Genomic DNA, 19435 nt, shown 5'->3' with positions numbered 1-19435 from the left:
GTATCTCCTTTTCTAGTGAACTTTGCTTTCTATTTCAAGTCATGTATCTTCTGTCCTCGTCTCTCCCCTTTATTCCTTTTGTGGTCCTGCTTCTTCCCCTAAGGACTCCACAATCACAGTTCACTTTATTTCCACACAGTAATTCATACTGCTCTTACTCTAACACTGCTGCTACATGAAATTTGCCATTCCTAATTTTGCCCAGAACTGACTTTTGATTCTGCTTTTCCCCCACATTTGCTTATGAGTTACAGAACTTTGAAAAATGGGCAGTTTCTCTTCTACTCTCTAATTGCTCCATTTTTTTTTAATTCAAGATTCTGAAGCAAGCTGGTGTAAGACAATCCATCCTATTTTATGTGCTTGTTCTCAGGACGAAGCTCTTCCAATGCAAAAGTCTTCCTCGCATTAGCTGAGGTCTCTGTCATTGCAGAAGACTTTCATCATCCTGTGAATAGGAGGAGGGGGGTAGAGGGAATACTGTTGTCAGCTCCATAGACATGGATGCATTGAATGATGACAGCAGAGAACCAGGCTCTTAAGTGGCCCATACGTAGTACAAAGACACTGTGGCTGTTATTACAACCCACCAATCTGTAATCCTGGCAGGAAAATTGTTCTGCTTCTAAACTGTTTATGATTGCTTTTTAAAAATTCATTATAAATTGCAGTGACCTCTACTAAATTTAATTATGTGGATTTGGGTGAAATGTGCCTATCACATGCTTGGTGTTTTGGAACGGTCTTTAGACACCCCATAAAAATTTGGACAGCATTTACATTCCCAGTGCCCACAGTGCTATGTGCAACACAGGAAGAAATACCAGTTACAATACCTTATCTTCTAGACTGGCACTTGCCATTTCCTTTTCAACACTGAGATCAACTTCAGATGATTCTTCAGTTTCTTTTATTTCTGCATCTAACAAATAGAGCCCCAATAAAATGCAAGAGAAAGGTTTCAAAGCATATTCAGACTAGAGAAACAAAGGGCACACTCTTTTACAGTTACTCACAAGATGCTGCAAATAGAGATTTACGTAATGTGAAGTCACATAATGGATTCTAGGCTCCGGAGAAACAAATTTGTAAGCCACAATGAAACAGACAGGACAATGAGGTTTTCCTACCTTAAAAATTAGTGTTTCACTTAGGAAAGCTCGGAAGTAAGTATAGCCGTATCACTAAAAATGCTCTGCAGCAATGGATTACACATGACTTTATTTGCGTATTTGTTGTAATAAATCCATGCTACCTTTTACAGCTGAAATCACTGGAGTGTCAGTCCTGGTTTTCAGGCCTTCTGACAAAAATTGGCTAACTTTGGAAATGGCGTATACTGCAATATAGATTTGCTGTGGAGCTGGACAAGAAAGCATACGGAGATACACAAATCCGACTCTATGTTGCTGAACGCAGACATGTGCTACAGAAAAGGTGCAGTGGATGCAAACCATCCATTTACTTCAGTTAAGTTATTGACAATTTACACTATCTGAGTATTTGCCCAAAGACAATGTTTATTACACTATTTTCTATTAATTCTGCTACAGACTGAAAAAGCTTTCCAACAAACCAAAATAATCCAGTATCAATTATTTTAGTATTCTGAATATGTAAAAGCACCAAATTTACTCACCATGAGGAACAGATTCCAAGACTTCATTGGCACTAAATCTGTGCTTCAGACTTGATTCCTCAGTACTTTCCTCTGGCGGCCTGTCTGTCCCACTCACTTGTGATGTCGTTACAGCAACATGGAGACTTTCAACTACAGAGAAGAACATGCAGAATTAGAGATGCCCCTTAAATAGTTCCTTAATTCATAAAACAGTGACACAGAATCATAGAATAATCTAGATTGGAAGGGACTTTCAGAGGTCATCTAGTCTAATGCCCTATGCCAAGCTGGTTCAACTAAATTGGGTTGCCCAGCGCCTGGCACAGACAAGTTTTTAACATCTCCAAAGATGGAGACATCACAGCCTCTCTGGGCAACCTGCTCCAGTTTTTGACCACCCTCACAGCATGTAATTTTTCCTTTCATTTAATTGGAATTGCCTGTGTTCCAACTTGCACCTGTTACCTCTTATCCTATCACCATGTGCCTCCACAAAAATCTGGCTTCTCTGTATCCTCCTATCTGGCAGCTGAGGACAGCAATGAGATCTCACCAAGCTGCCTTCTCTCAAGGCTGAACAGCCCAGCTATCTCAGCCTTTCCTTGGATGTCACGTGCTCCAGCCCCCTGGCCATCTTGGTGCCCTTCACTGGATTTGGTCCAGTTTGTCCATGTCTCTCTTGTCCAGGGGAGCCCAGCACTGGTCACAGCACCCCAGACAGAACTCGGCAGGAGTCAGTAAAGGAAAGATCACCTCCCTCAACCTTCTGGCAACTCTTCTTCTAATGTCTCCCTAACCCTTGGGAGACAGGTGGCCGCCTTTGCCACAGGGGCACACAGCTGCCTCATGGTCAACCTGCTGTCAAGTAGGACTCCAAGGTCTACTTCTGCAAAGCTATTTTCTATCTAGCCAGTGTCCAGCCTGTACTAACACACACACTTACTCCATCCCAGATGCAGGACTTTGCTCTTGTCTTTATCAAACTTCTAGGGGTTTCTCTTAGCCCATTTTCCCAATCTGCAGAGGTTTCGCCAGCACGCTGACCACCCTGCCTCATTTGGTGACAGCCAAATTGAATGTACTCCATCCCTTAGTTAACTTCATTAGTAAATATTGTGAACAGTATTGGTGTCAGGATCCATCCTTAAGGGAAGCTGCCAGCTGGACATTGTATCAGTGATCACAATCATTTCAGCCCAGCCGTTCAGCCCATTTTCCATCCAGTTATGTAGTCTATATCTCACCAGTTCAGCTGTAAGGATACTATAGCCAATGCAGACAGTGTTGAAGGCCTTGCAGATGTCAAGGTAAACAACATGCACTGCTCTCCTCTCATCATAAAACCCATCAGGCTGGTCAGACACAATTTGCCCTTGATGAATCAATGCTGGCTGTTCCCAGTCACCTTCTTGCCCTTCATGTTCTTGGAAACGGCTTCCAAGAGGATCTGCTCTATCACTGTCTCAGAGACAGCAGTGAGGCTGACTGTTTTGTAGCTCCCTATATATTCCTTCTTGAGGAGGGGTATGATGCTTGCCGCCTTCAAGTCATCATGAATTTTTCCTGATGACTGTGACCCTTCAAAGAAAGCAGCCTGATGGTGACATCGGCCGGCTCCCTGAGCAGCCTTGGGTTTATCCTGTCTTATCTCATGGATTTGTGTACATTCAATTTGCTTAAGCACTTCCTAATTCTATTTTTCTCTACTGTGAGCAATGCTTTATTCCTGTAGAGACTGCTATTAGCAATAGACTATTTCTGTTCTGGAAAATGATCCCCCAAAATTGCCTACAGTGTAAGCAACTGTAAATTCCTTACAGTGTGCTGAAGAGTCCTGAAATTCAGGACACCAACATTAGCATGGGGGAAAGTGAAAATCAGAAGTGGGTAGAATGAGGTGTGGAAGTACAGGCTGCCATTTTAGCTAAAATGACATTTACTATTGCTTCACTGACATTCCCTACCCAAGTTCTATCAGTTTAATCAATAAAATGCAGACCTCATAATGATGATGGAAACCAACTTTCGCTGCTTTATCAGTTGAAATGTGATTATTAGCCCACAGCTCTGTGTCTAGGTGATGCTAAAATCTTGTAGTCCTTCTTGAATAGCATACAGCCCATGCTGGACATGGCTCAGTTTACCAGGATTCTCTTCAGCTGAATTTAGCAGGAGTTTAGCCGAACTTCCAACCAGACTAGGTATCCACAAACACCACTCCCTTCTTTCCTTTGGAGGACAGTGTTGTAGGTAGCACAAGGTTATCATCTCTCTGTTAGATAGTATGCAGAGAAACCACAGCTCCTACAGCAATTCTGGCAGGCATTTCTTGGCAAATCTGCCAAGACCATCTGCAGTTTGGCCTGTATATGAACCTACATGATTCTGATCAGTCATCAAAGCAACCAAGTTAGGTGAAGGTTGGGGACTAAATGTAATACCATACTGCATCCTGTGATCTGCTTCACAGGGCTGTACTGCAAGGATGACAGCTAAGGAAACAATCCTCAGTCGCAACCTAACACCTTGTCCCTACCTGCCTGCATATGATGTTATGCAATAAACATATCCCTTACCTTACAGTATGGCAGGTATCATCCCGTGCATCTGACAACTATAAACTTCAGAGACTTCTCTTCAATGCCCTTTACCAAGTTTTAACACTGACAGTTCTTGACACTTGCCAGAATCACAGTACAAGGCAATACCGCTATACTTTGTTCCCTTGAATTATCCGCCCACATGAAGAGCCATCTGTCTGCTCTACCCATGCAAACTCACCTTCTCTGAGCGCTGCTGCCAACAATGAAGCAGCCTGTGGAGTTTCTCCAGAATCAGGTTTTATAAGAAGATGAGGTTCTACATGAACATCCTCAAACCCACTCATATCTCCCAGTTCTGCATAGATATGCAACTTCTCTTCCAAGTAACTACAGATCTGCTGGTCCTGGTTACTCAGTGATTCTGTCAACCAAAATTGAAGACTCTATTAATAATCATCCTGCAGGCAAAGCATGTCCCCCAGTCACCCTTCTAATCCTTACGTCACATAGACATTGCTGATTCGAGTCAGGCCTTTTTTAAGTGGCCAGGAACCAAACTAAACCCATAGTCTGTCCTAATGAAAGCTTGCACAGACCCCAGCAGAGGGCCAGGCCACTGCCCTACCCTGATGAGGTGGCCTTAGCTGCGCTGGGCCCTCAGCTACCTCCTGTTGCACCCACAATGATCAATGCTGGAAAAGCACTTTGTTCAGGCAGCCAAGATGTGCTGATGCAGTGTCTTAACATCAAAGAACAGCTACTCTCAGTAGAGGTTGTCCTTTCCTGTAGCTCCCTACAGGAAGGACACTGCTGGAATTTCTCTCCTTGCAGCAATACAACAATGTGGAATTTAGGCGTAGGGGAACCAAGGAAGCTGAATTTATCCCTAATGGCTACATTTTCAGATAAAAATAACAGCAGCAAAGGTTGAAATGCCATAAAAAAGCACAACGTCACACAATTACTTAAGATTTGACATATTTTCACAAACGTGGAACTACCTGGCCCTGAGAGTAATCTGGGAAATTCAGTGTTTATTCTGAAAGCATCCACTTTTCTTTTTCTTTTTTACTCACGGTAATGCATGAAAAATATAAAGTGTTTGGAAGAAAAATGGTTCTCTTTCAATAAACTCACATTATACCATCAGATCACTCTTCTGTGACTCTACTCTACTCATTATGCACTCTGAACCCACCAGCCACTATGGGCACATGATTCATTCATCCTGAACAGTAAGGATGCAGGAGCTCTCAGAGTAGCAGGAAATGTACCACACCTTGACATTTCTGAATTCTGGATGCTCTGGCCTCAGCAATACGTCTGTCCTCATCAGATTCACTCATTTTTCCTTCTTCTTCTTCCTCGGGACAACTTCATTGTTGAAGGAAGATGAAAAACAAAGGTGGATAAAAAGCAAAATCTGCACATCATATATTAATCTTCAGTAACAGTTTTGTGTTCATAACAAACAGAACACAGCATCAGCACCAACTTTTGCTACAATCCAAAAGCATGCCATTTGTTTCTTTAAAAAGCAGTAACTGGACATAAACCAGAGTGAAGGATTCCTTCTAATTCTGGTAAGGCTGCATTATGCAGCAAGTGGGTGGCTCGCCCTCACACAGGTTTGCTGTGCTAAGTGTAAGCTTAGGTCCCATAAGGAACAATGCATTCCTTGCCATTCTAAAGGAGCCAACACCAAGATAGCAGGCATGATTGGGGATTTCCCCAAAATGGTTGTAAGGACACCTGCAGGACTCTGGAAAGCATCCAGTGCCAAAGGCAAAGGTGAGGGAAGCTTACAATGGCTGGTAAGGACATCTAATGAGGAGTGGAAAGGGTCTGCTAATTTAGTGGGAAATCAGAAGTAACATGGGAAGTTTGGCAGAAGCAATAGTGAGGTTTTGGGATCTGTGAATCCTGAGTTCAGCAGAAAACTCAGCCTCACGGGATGGATCCAGTGCAACGCAGAACAGAGAGCATGCTGCCATGAAAATATCCAGCTGCCTCCTGTCTGCTTTTGACTGGCAGGATGAAAACCAAAAGCCTTTTCCTTTACCTTTCCACTGCATCTTGAATATGCCTCATCCAGTTGTTACGTTCCTCTCTGGAGTTGGTATGAATCTCATACATCTCAGGCCCTGCAGATGAAGCGCTAATCAGAAACATCCCCCTTTCTTCGTTGGCTACTTCTCTTACTATGAGCCTCTGAAGGGAGATAACGGAAGGCTTCTGGTCCTGGAGGAAACAGTCACAGCACATGCAAATGATAAATGACAAATGACTCTCTTATAGAACATTACACTTTCAAAAAAGCATGACTTTTCAATTAATTAGACTAATTCTAGTCCTGGTATAGTCAAACTACGTATGTTCTCACCATGTGCAAGAAGCTGAGAATTCTGAGTTGTCAGGCATCTTTTTAAATTATTCTTTAATTTTAAAGAATATTACGGTTTTTATGAACAAGTAAAGCACTGGGTATGTGCTAAAAAGCAAATCCCAGAGGCTCAATGATACTGAGGCACAGTGTTCATATAATGTTTACTTTTATATAGTGTGGGTACTTTTCTCCATGAACTTTCATACATTTTATGTGTTTTTACTATTACACTTGCAGTTAAAATTATTCTTCTGTTTTGTTTTACGGAACCAGGAGTTAAAATTATTTGAGAGAGCCTGCTCTGCTTCCCACTTTCATAATCAGATGAGGCATGACACTAAAAATATCATTCTGTTATTTTCATCTTTCTTCCTAAAAAGATGATTTAATTTTGAAAATAAATTTAATTTTCCATATACTGGCATATTAATGTCCTGAATACACTACCAGGATTTTAGGGGGGAAAAAGCATTATGCAAAGGACCTAATTGTGAAGAAATATACAAATAAATGTGCAATGTGTATATTCAAACATCTGATAATATACTTACAACAGCTGCAAAGATGTATTTTTGGTCTTTTTCTTGTAAGAACAGTAGTACATCAGTTAGAAGGAGAGCTAAGATGTCTTAAAATTAGAAAAAGAAAAGAACGTTTTGTAATTAAAGTTATTATGATTACAAATAATTTCTTCTTTTATCCTTAAAATGGAAAAAAGCCCTGATCTGTAAACATCCCATGGAATTCTACAGTAAACTAAATAGGAAATATTTGGATTAGCCTATGGTCTGCATGAAGCAACTGCATGCCATCATTTGTATATCCCAAGAAAGACGATACTTCCTGCTGTCTGCCCTCCTGCAGCACTGTGCTGGAGCACTGGGCCAGGGAAAGAGGAAATCCTCACTCCAATGTCAGTGGAGTCACAGGCAACTCACAAGCAACCTGACAAAGACTACCCCACATAAATTTTGTTTTGCTTATGCTGTAACATATACTCACTGCACAGTATTACACTGGTAAAAGTATTTCTGGAATAACGATGAACAGATAGATTTATGAAGTTGCACAGCAAATGTTAGTAAACTCCAAAAAATCCCAATCCCTACATGTGATTAACACCACAAATCGAATTCTGGGCTTGCATTTAAAATTTGAGCTCAAGCCAAATATGACTTCAGGTCTTCTTTTCCACTGCAGATGTCCCAGTACCACTGAAGAACAGCACATGATTTTTCATGCATCATTTTCAGTGGCCAGTACTATGAACAACATAAATGTACAAGTCAAGATTCTGTTTTATGGGATAAAAACTGCAAATCAATCAAGTAAAAGGAGGGGACTGGAAGAAGAAATGCAGCTGATGGCTTTGTACACAAACTTGTCTTCTTACCCAGATACACAGTGTATTATCCACAAACCCTGGCAGCTTCTGGAACTACTCTTCTAGCAATTAGTGGCATATTCTCAATACCATTATCTCAGAGAATCATGTTTGCAATACAGCATAATAAAGTATTTTCATTCTTAAATTAAAAAAAATCTTCATATCTTATTTGCAAATAAAGGGTTAAAGGACTTTACAGCTTGGACGGAATACCTTTGAAACGACCAGTTGCTGTCTTCCAGTACACTAAACCTTCATGAAGAAGTATCCTCTCCTTCCTCGTCAGGTCTTGCTTCCTAAAAACATGCCCATTTTTCAGCTTTGTATATGTTTTGTTTTCAGTTCTACTGAGAATTTCCAACAGCTTTTGCTTCTTCTCATATTCATTCACTTTCAAATCTACCGCTGCAATCACATCCTTAATTAGACCAAGGGCTTTGCACAGGTCTTTTTGTTCTTCTGTTCCTTCTGTATGAAATAAAAAACCCCACAATATGATAGTAGTCAGCATATTCAAGAAAAGATATCATTCCTTACTTTCTGGGAACAATCAACGTGACTCAAAGTTGATAAATATGTCATTTTCAGTTGAACCTGGCAACCAATTTACCAGAAATATTAGAGGCATCTACCTTTGTTTTACTTGCCTATTAAAAGATGACACATAGTTCAGATTTATTCATTAGTCTAAACAACACACTGAATGATTTCTGACATATTTGTGAGCTGTTAGCATTCAAAAAAAATTACTGGCCAAGTAAATCATACAGTATATTACTCTTTTGGCTAAGTAAAAAAAACTCTTGAAACTGGATTGCAGGCACAAAGAGTTTGAATTTGGATATGCAACCGCCTACAATGCTCATTTATTGCCCATTTGGGGGGACAATATCTCTATGTTATTAGTATTTCTAAAATGCTCTATGGAATTCCAGAGGTCATTCAAGCTTTGTTTGAAAAACTGGAGAGTAATTTACGAAATGTTTCAAGGGACTCACAAGGGACTCCACCAGAATTAATTTCGAAGAAGGTGCAGGTGCATGCCTGAATTAGTTCACATCCTCTAGTCAAGATCTTTTCCTAAAACAAGTATGCTCTTCTGGACTTCTGTGGTTTACCCAGCTAGAATACTGGAAATCTTCACAGCCCAGCCTTGACAAAGACAACATACACCAGACACCCTGTTTAGGTGACATTTGCCTGAAGAGCAGACATTTACATTGCCCTGGTTCTCCACTGAGCAGTCAATTTCATCTTTTCTTATACTGTAGCAGTGCATACTCCTGAAGTTAGAAACACACTAGGATTCCAGACATGATGCAACACTTTAGCTTTTATTCACCTTTTGAGTATTGCAATATCCTTTCAACCAGAACAGGGTATTTGGTGATTCGCTGGGTGACGAGCAAAATGCACTCAGGGATTCCTCGCCGTCGCGCCAACAGGTTACTATTTCTCAGCTGCACAGATACAAATATATACTTTAAGTAGTAAATGCATATTAAGCCACCAATTGACTAATAAGAAATATGATCTAGATCCATTACAATAAGCTAAAATAAAATGCTGGGTTATCTGAACCATCCCTAAGGAACAGGTGTTGCTCTGAAGGATGAGGTGTACTATAACAGGAACATGTGTGTAATACACACTGGATGCCAAAGCTTTCTAAAATTTGAAAGAAAAATGTAATTCACCAGCTCACTGGTTAAGGAGGAAAAAACTTTGACATTTTTATTAGCTATTAAAAGTGAGTTACTGAATGTAATTTCAATCCTAAATCTAAATAAAGGCTAAATATCTTTTCCTGAGCATTTTGTCAATAGTGACCATGTTTTCACATAAACTTACTTTAATAAAATTCTGAAACTTCTTGTTTTGTTGCAACTCTTTGAAGAGATTAACAGCTTCTTTTTGATGGCTGCAAAACTCTCCGTATATTTTCTTCATTTTAGTTGCATTTTCCTCTGAAAACTGAAGAAATTAATAAGTGAATTGTGCTCAACATTGCACCTAACAGGAATGTGTATTCCTTTAGTGTATTCTGTACAAATACAGAGCTTGTATGCTACTTGTTTCTCAAGTCCTCTGAATTTCACTAATAGGGCCTGTCACTACAGGATGAAAACAGGCTAGCTGTTTTTAGGGAGCAGGAAGAGGAACGCAGGGTGGAGAGAGCACAAGCAACCTCCACTACAGTCTTGCCAGTAACAGCTAGAACAATTATTATAACAGTGTTTCCTGCACCTCTTTGCAAACACAGTCCCTTTGAGGCATTTGTCTGATTTCCACTCTGCCTCTAGACAAGACAACGGTTCAGGTTCTTTATTTCAGTGGAGTGAAAACTGACTGACCAAAGTTTGCAAGGAGCTGAAGTGTGACCAGCAAGCTGTTAGTTAGCTGTTCTACGGCTGCTGTAAACATGCTGTGACCACCCCTTCTCTAGTGAGCAGCAAGTTGAATGTGCCACGCCACACCACCACAAGAAATGAACAGGTAGTCTCTTTTCCATCATCAGTCAATTCTTCACACATCCGCTCAGCTGTTAAAAAAGTGAATCTTGCAGTCCATAGTATGATGGCAGCAGCCTTCTACTGTGAACAGGACCAAGTCCATCACTTTCCTCATCACTTTTACTATATAGATAGAAGTTCATCCCAAGTTCATCACAGTTACCTGTTACTAGAGATTTTCTCTCATTGCTTTTTCACCCTGCAATGATCTGGAGGGAACAGTGCTTGAATTTTATGAGGCAACCATAGCCCTCTTCCTGCCCACAAAAGTTTTGAAGTCAATAAATTTTTTGATTTGGGAACCTTGAGTACAGAAAGGATTAACAGAGCTGACGCCTCTACCTGCTGCACAAGGATGTCTCCAATTCTGCTGATTACAAAATTACGTTCACTCCCCACATCACATGATTCCTGACGTCTCTCCTTCATTCTGCAGAAGAATTGCCTGTGCATCTCTAGTAGCTCATCTAAGCATGGGAATATTCTGTCCACTGTGCTGTGGTCCAGCTGCAGTTCTTCCTTCATCCCTTTCCTGAATATTTCAGACATAATGAACAGGGTATGGATGTGATGCACTTCTGTTTGCATCAGCTCTGCAGTATAAAAGAAAACAGACTTTAGCAACATTCAAATACATAGTCATAATTTTTTCTGTGTGAGCTTCAAACCTAATAGGTTCTGTCAGTACGAAGATTTAATCTATGTGGCTCTGTCATAGTTCTTTCAGCTGTACCCCACTGAAAAAATTGTGTTTGCAACCACTTCAGCTGGGGACTGAATGAGGTCCCCTCCAACCTCAGCCATTCTGTGAACAGTGTAGACATGTTTCTGGTAGTCACTACTATTTCCTTAGCTCTAAGTCACATTGTAATCTGTGAAAGAAATGTTCTTTGAACCTTTTTATTATTCTGAACTGAAGCATTCATTCTTCTGGACATAAAATGTGTAGGTACCTTCTCTATTTTCTATACCAAATTGTTTTTAAACCTACACAGAGCTTTGAAATACTGACCGAAAATGACATCCTGCCTCTTGATGACATCCTTTTCTTGCTTGCTACAGAACACTGGATCCACAGCAAGACTCCAGGACTCTGCCTCAAACTCTTGTGCATCTGTGCGGAGATCAGCCCACTGAGGAAAATCCACATCATCTATGACAAAACATGTACCTCATTAACACCAGGCATATGCACAGTAAGAGAAGTCCCTTTGCACATGCAGATCTATACATATAGTAAGGGGAACACATCACAGGGATGAACCACTGGTAGTGCATTTACAACAGAGAAGCTTGCCAGATGTCAGTATCATGACCAACATGTTGAAATGCAATTGTGAGAGCAGGGGAGAAGAATAAAAAAGACCGTGGTTCTCTTCTCAGATTAAACCCTTTTTATACTTCTTTGCTTGAAGAAACTTTTTAAAATTTAAAAATAAAATCTAACATTTTTAAAGTAGATGTCCAGTGAGGTATCTTCACCATTCTTTGTGAGTGAATGCCCCTCAGCTTTGAAATTCAGTCTCACACCTAGCTACAGAAAAAGCCTATTTCTATTCACTTCACAAGAATATGTAGCCATTTTAGGAGGGCAGTTCACCAGTGGGAGGTAAGATTTCAGGGCTACTGAGGAAATAAAAAAAAAAACAGGTTTATATTTTGCAGTGTAGACTGTCAATGGAAATATTTATGCTGCTCTGGTTCTTGCAAGGATGCCAAATACATTTACCCTTGTTATTTTAAAACAGTAACACCATACAAAATATTCCAAAAGTTATCAAAATGTTTTAAAAGGAAGAAATGAAAAGATGTATTTTAAGGCTAATGTGTCTGATTGTACCATTAGCATGAGGGACACAAATGTAATTATCAAAAATAGGTGCTTTTATTTTTGCAGATGAAGTGGTTTCCTGTATCAACTAAGCAGTTTTTCTATTTTCCACTTTCCAGTACAAGTTATAAAATGCAACAAGTTATAAAAAACAACTATAAAATGCAAAGTTATAATAGCGCAATACTTCTCACCTTCCATCATAAAAGGATCCATTGAAGAAAAGGTCCCTAATGCTTGTAACATCTCTTCAGACTGTGACTTGGACCTCCAGGTGCTAGCCTCAGAGTCTTGTTCAGAAAATGGTGTAGATCTTCTAAAGCAGAAAAGAAAAATCCCACGTTTATTTAATGGTTTCAATCTTCTTAGAAAAGCTGAATGATGTATTTAGTATAGTTCCCCAGCAGCTGCCCTCTACCTTTCCAAACTAGCACCAGGGACACTTCTGGACAAGTGGGGCTGTTGCAAGGCTTCCCTCCTTCCAGCAGACAGTCCAGCCAGCACAGAGGAAGAAGGATGCACTGAGGAAAGCACCATCTGTGAAATGTCTCCAGGCAGGGAATCTGTGAGGCAAAGCACAACACACCATTTTGACCAACAATGTAGATTATGTCATCAACAGCACACTTAAACTGAGATAGGCTATCTGGTGTTCATATTGACCTATACTGGGTATCAAGAACGTCTGCTTGCTATGGTACAAGACCATGATGCTCTCCCACAGAATATGAAGATAAGCCTGTAGGCAAAGTGGAATAGTTCCAGCATGGATATTACCAAGAAGAAAACAGTCTCAAATCATACATGCTCTAACATTGCAACTCGAACATAGGAGACCCAAATACCTGTGCAGATGGTAAATGACATGCTCAAATGCACAAGACAGAACTGATTACTTTTGATTTTCATTCTCACTGGAAACAAAACATAGAAACTCACTCCTTTTAGTAGAAGACAGTTAATTCAACAGTAATTTCTTGAAAATATCCTACTCTTTAGAGTAGGTAGAGTACTCCTACCATTACAGAGACACACACTTCCTTACACATATTAAAATGAAAAAATAAAAATACAGAAAGTTATTGGGGAAGTTCATGTTGTCAGTTCCATTTTAAACAAGGTTTAACTTGGAAGTGCTAGGCTTACACCTCCTAACTTACTTGTTACACCAGCTTGGAGTTTGTTTCTGTTCTGGTACCTCTCCTGGGATTTCTAAAAAAAGAAGAATTTTATGAAATTGCAATGAAATCATAGCCAATAACACACTGAGTAGTCAAGTCAGTAACTCACTTCCATACATCATCACACAAAAGGGCTTCAAGAAAGTGGTCCTAAATTTTGGTCCTAATTTCTACCAATAACTATATAAATCCAAATTTATTAGTTATTGGCAGATAACAATATTCAAAGTAGAATTGTATTATTTGTACTACAATACAAAACTGAATCTGTTTATTCTAAACTGAGTCACTGAGTTACAGCATTCTACCTTCTCCATATGAATATTGCCTATGAAGGCTGCAAGAAAAGGAGTTCAAATTCAGGGCTTTACATTCAAATAAGCTCAAAGCATTTGTGGCAGGGCACTACCTGAGGAAGCCTAAGTATCAAAGGCAGAATCAATCCCCCTTCTGAAGTGGACTTTTGTAAAACTTGCAGTAAAAGCCTGCTGTGCTTAGGCATGTATTTCACTTCAGGTGTGTCAGTGAATATTTTCTGCACCTTACTTGTGTTGAGATGAGTTGGGGGTGGTGGGGGCTCTTGTCTCCTCTTGACAAATAAATCATAAGTCCCAGTAACTAAAACTGCCAAGTTCAGCTGTCCTAATGCTCTAAAGTTGCCCAGAAATTTGTGCAAGGTTATGACATGACAGCTATAACCAAAATAAGTAAAACCATCTGATTTATGTCCAGTTTAAAGTTTGTTTACACTGAAGAGTCTGTATGGAAACACATCATCCTTACAAGCCACCCTGATGCAAAACCTAGCTACACCAGAAAGACACACTCCACTAATTTGAAAAATTACCTGTATCATTGTGGCATGCTTCTCTGCAAGTGCTGTTTTATTTCATGAGGGCAGAAGCCTTAGACATTTTTTAAAATTATGTCTTTGTCATGGCAACCTCACCATGCATGTATACCTACTTAAAGAAGGCAGTATCCATCAGCTCTAGCGCTGATTTTGTCCTGTCTGCAGTGGCAGCTGAACACTGGGAGCACCTGCTGAGGCAGGCTGTGGAGTCTCCTCCTCCAGATATTTTCCAGAATGGGTCAGATCAAATTGTTAGCTAGAAGTGAGCCTGCCTGAGGGTGAGGAGATAGACTAGGTCACCTCCCAAAGCCCCTTCCATATCTACTTTCCGTTATTCCAAACATACAGAATTCTACACAAGGGGTTGTCTGTGGTTTTGAGAAGCCTTTCTTTTTAATCCCTTTTCCACTGCTCCAAGAACACCATTTCACAATTTGAGCTTGCAACTCTTCAAAAAGAGAAGTATCTCTTTAAATTAATTTTTGACCCTCTTCTAAAAATTGTTGGTCATGCACATTGCTTGCTCCATTGCTCACAATAGATATCTGACACCCTTGCATCCCTCTGCATACAGATAGTGAGTCTGGGCAGGCTCTGTGTACTTGGTTTTTTTCATCCAGGATGTTTCCAGGCCCCTTGGAAAGCAGATATGCTCTAGTAAGAACAGTGCAGTATAGGAGGTTACCTTGGTGCACACAGGAGCACACTCCTTGCAGCTCTTATGCACAATCACACTGCAATCTGAAAGAGAAGGCATATTTCAAAGCCTGGCACCAAACAGGGTCCCCAGTCTGCAGAAGATACTACCTTTTTCCTTCCTCCAGGTCTACTTACTAAAGTAGCCTTGAGGATGCTCTGGTGTTACAACCCCTAGCTATTAAGAAGCTTTTGCCTAATGTGCTGGGGCTAGGAGATGGCCATGCTCCCTTCTGAAGTTGTCACCTGCTGTCCTTCCTCTCTTTCCCCTGCCAACCTCAGCTCGTTACATAAAGGAGGTACATCCAAACCTAGGCAACGTTTCTTTTTGAAACAATACACTGAACCAGGATCTCAAAGCAGGATTTGGAGCACTATAAACTCACACGTGAAAGCCAGCAACTACTTACAAGAGCACTGCAGTGACTCCTTTCCCAGGAGGGCCTTTTCACAGGCAATACATGGGATAACTCCTGAGAACGTTCCATTTGTAAAATTGTGCCTGTTCAGTTTCTCTTTATCTTTGGTATCTTTATTTTTTGTCTTCATCCCCAACAGCAAAAGCAAGAAAAAAGAAAGAAAAAAAAAAGAAGAAAAAAAAAGGGGGACAGTAGAACAGAAGATAAAGCAATTCAATCTTAAAAACACTAAAACATTCCCTTTTAAGAGCAAATTATTGTAAAACATTTATTCCCTGTCCTGAAAGCCTTGTAACAGTACACTATATTCCCACATCCAGCATTGCTGAGGTCCTAAAATGATGCAGGCATTGCTTTCACTGGCAGCTAAGCCAGCAAGCATTATCAAGGAAGACTGGCAGAAATACATTTATAAAGCTACAAAAAGGGAAGGGACAGAAAATTAAATGTTAGAAGCATTACTGAATCGCTGCACACACAAATATCAGTGCGTACATCTCCCTGAGGCATACATGTAAACTCATGCCTCTGCAGTTAAAAGCTGCAGTTATATAAATTTAGACAACTTGTCTCAGAAGGCATTAGAAATAACCTATTTTTAGTAAGTGTAAATTCTGTCTGTTTTTACAGTACTTCTGTTGGTGTGATTATACATTTCTCTGAGCAGCCCTGGTAGTTATTCTTTAGGAGACCACACAGACACAGGCTAACATATGGCTGCTGGACCAGACATATATGTTCACAGCCCGTTTTGCCACTTTTGAAGATACTGCCTCAGCCAACCATCTTCACATCCATGTACATTAAATATCCTGGGGCACAGGAAGATATGCAAAGCCTGAGAAACGGCGGAAAGGCCAGCTGGAAAGATCCTGTAGGCCAAATCCACCTCTCAAACTGCTGAGAGATGCCATCAATCTCAATTTCAGATGTCTCAAAATTAAACCACAAATTATCTGATTTACCTTCCATAGTATGTGTTTGGCTGCACAGGCCCTGAATCTGCAACTCTTTGCAGTGCTTACTCGTGCAAGAAGTCCCATTAACTTCAAATAAGGCAAATTCAATTGATTACCTGCCAGTCTAGAAGTTACAGATTCAATTATTTATTGAGAGCAACTGCAAGAACAGGCCCATACCGCTTGATCTTATTGAACAAAGACAATTATTTCTAAAAGACAATTCATACATTTAAGCTTTGGCTAAACTGTCAAATGAGATTATTAATAACATCAAAAAAATGGCAAGGGAAACACCGGATATTGTTCAGCTAAGGCTATTCTTTAGACGAAAAGCTGGCTTTTAATATGACACCCATTTCAGAATATCCTGCATATGTTTTAAAATTAAAAAATAAAGCTGTATGTTTCTTCTTATTACTTATGTAGTTTTCTAATAAACAACTTATCTTTACATAAAAATTTAGGTTCTCATCTACAATTCATTTAATTACAGTGACATAATTATATATAATAATATAGGCATAAATTCCAAATTACCTTGCACTTATTCCGTGTGCTGGTCATTCTGTTCATCAGAAAGCTGAAAGTTCGACTCACTTTACATTTTTCAGACTCATTTTTTGAGGGTACAATATATTTATTCCATTCCTCCTCCTGAATCCTAAAACAGACACCAGTGGAAAAAAACTCATTATGGTGGGAACAGTCCCTTAAAACAGCAGAATCTAGACAGTGCTTGTTACACCTAACATTTACAATGACATGTTTTACATCGTGGGTTTAGCTGATGTTCCTTAAAAGGCTGCGATCCTTCTTTATAAAAAGCAGTAACACTAGCCTGAGGAGTGCTCTGAATGTGCTATGTGTTACAAGTTTGCCTAGACCACGGTCGGTATCAAAGGTCCCCTTGCTTTTATCACTGTATTTCGGATATTTCTACAGCAGGTGGGCGCTCCCATGGTGGACAGGAGTACATCCCTACCGTGTGCGTCCCACAGTGATGCATGCCAAATCCCCGCTGAAGGAGGTGCATGGTGAGGACTGCACAGAGCGTGCCAGGCTGCACTCAGCACGGGGTTGAAGCATGGGTTTACAGATCCCCTGGGCAGGGAGTGCTCCCCTAAATCGCTGCCAAACACCCCGCTGCGAGTGGTGCTGAGGCCTCTTCCCTGCTCTGCTCCCTAGATGGCATTCTTGCACAGACCTGCTCCGGGCGCCTCAAAACACGGGTGTAACACGTACCCATACCTTTTCCCTCGGGACTGCTCGGGCAGACTGTACGCTCGCTCTGCAAGACATAAAGAGTTACTGGGCACTCAGATTGCAAGGTCGTCAGGTTTATTTGAAACACACACGACCTCCACCAGGCCATAAGCTTGTCATTAAGCGCTTGCAATGTCATTTGAAAATTGGGAAAGCAAAAACATATATACATTAGAAGTGGCTTTTCCTAGGGTAAGAGCACTGCCTACTAAGCTCTATTCAGTTGACAGAACCTTCCAGAACTGAGATGGATATCAGTGAATGCCAGTCTCTGCAAACAATGTTTTTAAGAATAGCAAAAAATATTTATTTGTTTTTTCTTAACAACTCTGACTTGAATGATTCACGCTTCATTTTGCTTTCGCATAGGTTGTTGTAAAATATCTTAATGACATTCCTCAAACATTTGCAACTACCTGTCTTATGCAGCTTTATCTATGGTATTAAAAATTTTAAAACCCTCTACATGAAGAGGAATACTACTAGTCCATGTACTGCACAGGATGTGTAATGTGTTACAAGTTTACATCCTAGAACAGTGAAGAGTACTCAAGGTGGTATTTTTCAACAAACTGTCTAAAAAGCAAAACAAAAGATAAACAATTCAGTTGGGTTGCTTGGTAAAAGAAAACCCCAAACCACAATAGAGATACACTCTACTATTTCCAAACTAGAAGCCACTCTGTTTCGTAGCCATTTTTTACAAAGCTACCACAGGTGGTTCAGAAAGATACTTGAACACCTGCCTAAGTCAAAGCATCAGACTATGCCTTCTTTAAAGTCAGATACAAACTTCAGTACACTTTGCTGAATCAGCATGTATTCAGAAACACGTGAACTTCAGGTTAATGAGAGCTAGAATATCTACCAAAGAAGCAGTGTGTCCAAAAGGACATTTCATTTAGTTGCCAAGCACAACCTGTGCTAAAGGATGCTTTCAGAAGAAACAAAGGTCATGTACCCATGGGAGATGAAGAGAGCCTCATACAAAACAGTACGAACCCCACGGCACTGAGGCACTTACTACAAGGATGGAGCAGAGACATTGACTTAGACAATGAAAGGGCCTGAAAGAGGGATCGACCACTGTTTATGAGCACCCCATCTACAGAGCAAGGATAAATCCTTCACTGTTAACAGTCTGTATTACCCTCTCCAATAAAAGCAGGCAGCTGTTTTAAACCTGAGCATACTGAAAAGCTTCTATGGACAGTGATTTCCCACTTCTTTCTTGTACTTTCTGTGAGAAAGATGATCCTGTTGCCATCCTGCATTCATCTGCTTTGGCTTACATTTCCTTGCAACATACAAGGTTAGCTGCACCTCCCTCCTGCATAGCTACACCCTAAGCAAGATGTTCAAAGCACTGGCAGCTGGGCAGAGGGGAAGGGGCAGGTTTTCAGTGCACAGACACCTGCACAGACAGGGTCACAATCCAACTACTGCCCACAGAAATCAGGATGAACTATGTGACCTAGCTTCTTTGACCAAGCTCTTGGGCTAGTCCCATACCCAGATGCAACTGCTCAAAGCGAGTGCAGCTGTGCCTGCCTCACACAGCAATCACCACTGCCAGCTGCCAAACACTCTGTTCAATGCTCCCATCCCTGCAAAATGCTGGTAAGGAAGAGGCGAGGCAGGAGGTGCTGGTGGCAGGGAAATGCCAGCAGCAACCTCAGCAGACCACTATTCTCCCTCCCAGCAGCACACAGCATCTGCAGTGCAGGATGCAGAACAGCCTGTTTCCAGAGCGTGGACAGGGAAGGGTTTCCACCTTCCC

The 19435-nt window shown here is 40.7% G+C and overlaps 1 protein-coding gene across 8 annotated transcripts in view; it reads right to left on the bottom strand.

The window, feature by feature from the left end:
* Positions 1-19435, bottom strand: part of ARHGEF28 (Rho guanine nucleotide exchange factor 28) — a 126437-nt gene that overhangs the window by 26244 nt on the left and 80758 nt on the right. For 6 of the 8 annotated variants that reach the window (XM_055790960.1, XM_055790964.1, XM_055790959.1 and 3 more), the window contains 18 exons: positions 17635-17680; positions 16930-17053; positions 15422-15554; positions 15001-15056; positions 13442-13493; positions 12700-12844; positions 12476-12597; positions 11463-11603; positions 10793-11043; positions 9789-9911; positions 9280-9397; positions 8151-8405; positions 7102-7178; positions 6227-6405; positions 5444-5538; positions 4403-4585; positions 1640-1771; positions 837-922 (listed from right to left, as the gene is read on the bottom strand). In XM_055790960.1, the coding sequence (XP_055646935.1) occupies positions 837-922; positions 1640-1771; positions 4403-4585; positions 5444-5538; positions 6227-6405; positions 7102-7178; positions 8151-8405; positions 9280-9397; positions 9789-9911; positions 10793-11043; positions 11463-11603; positions 12476-12597; positions 12700-12844; positions 13442-13493; positions 15001-15056; positions 15422-15554; positions 16930-17053; positions 17635-17680 (2318 nt within the window). The remainder of the gene's footprint in view (positions 1-836; positions 923-1639; positions 1772-4402; positions 4586-5443; positions 5539-6226; positions 6406-7101; positions 7179-8150; positions 8406-9279; positions 9398-9788; positions 9912-10792; positions 11044-11462; positions 11604-12475; positions 12598-12699; positions 12845-13441; positions 13494-15000; positions 15057-15421; positions 15555-16929; positions 17054-17634; positions 17681-19435) is intronic. The other 2 variants (XM_055790962.1, XM_055790966.1) reach the window with 1 other exon arrangement.

Source organism: Falco peregrinus, chromosome Z, assembly GCF_023634155.1.
Source record: "Falco peregrinus isolate bFalPer1 chromosome Z, bFalPer1.pri, whole genome shotgun sequence".
NCBI lineage: Eukaryota > Metazoa > Chordata > Aves > Falconiformes > Falconidae > Falco > Falco peregrinus.
Note: the sequence above shows the minus strand (reverse complement) of the source record. Positions and strands in the feature narration are given on the sequence as shown.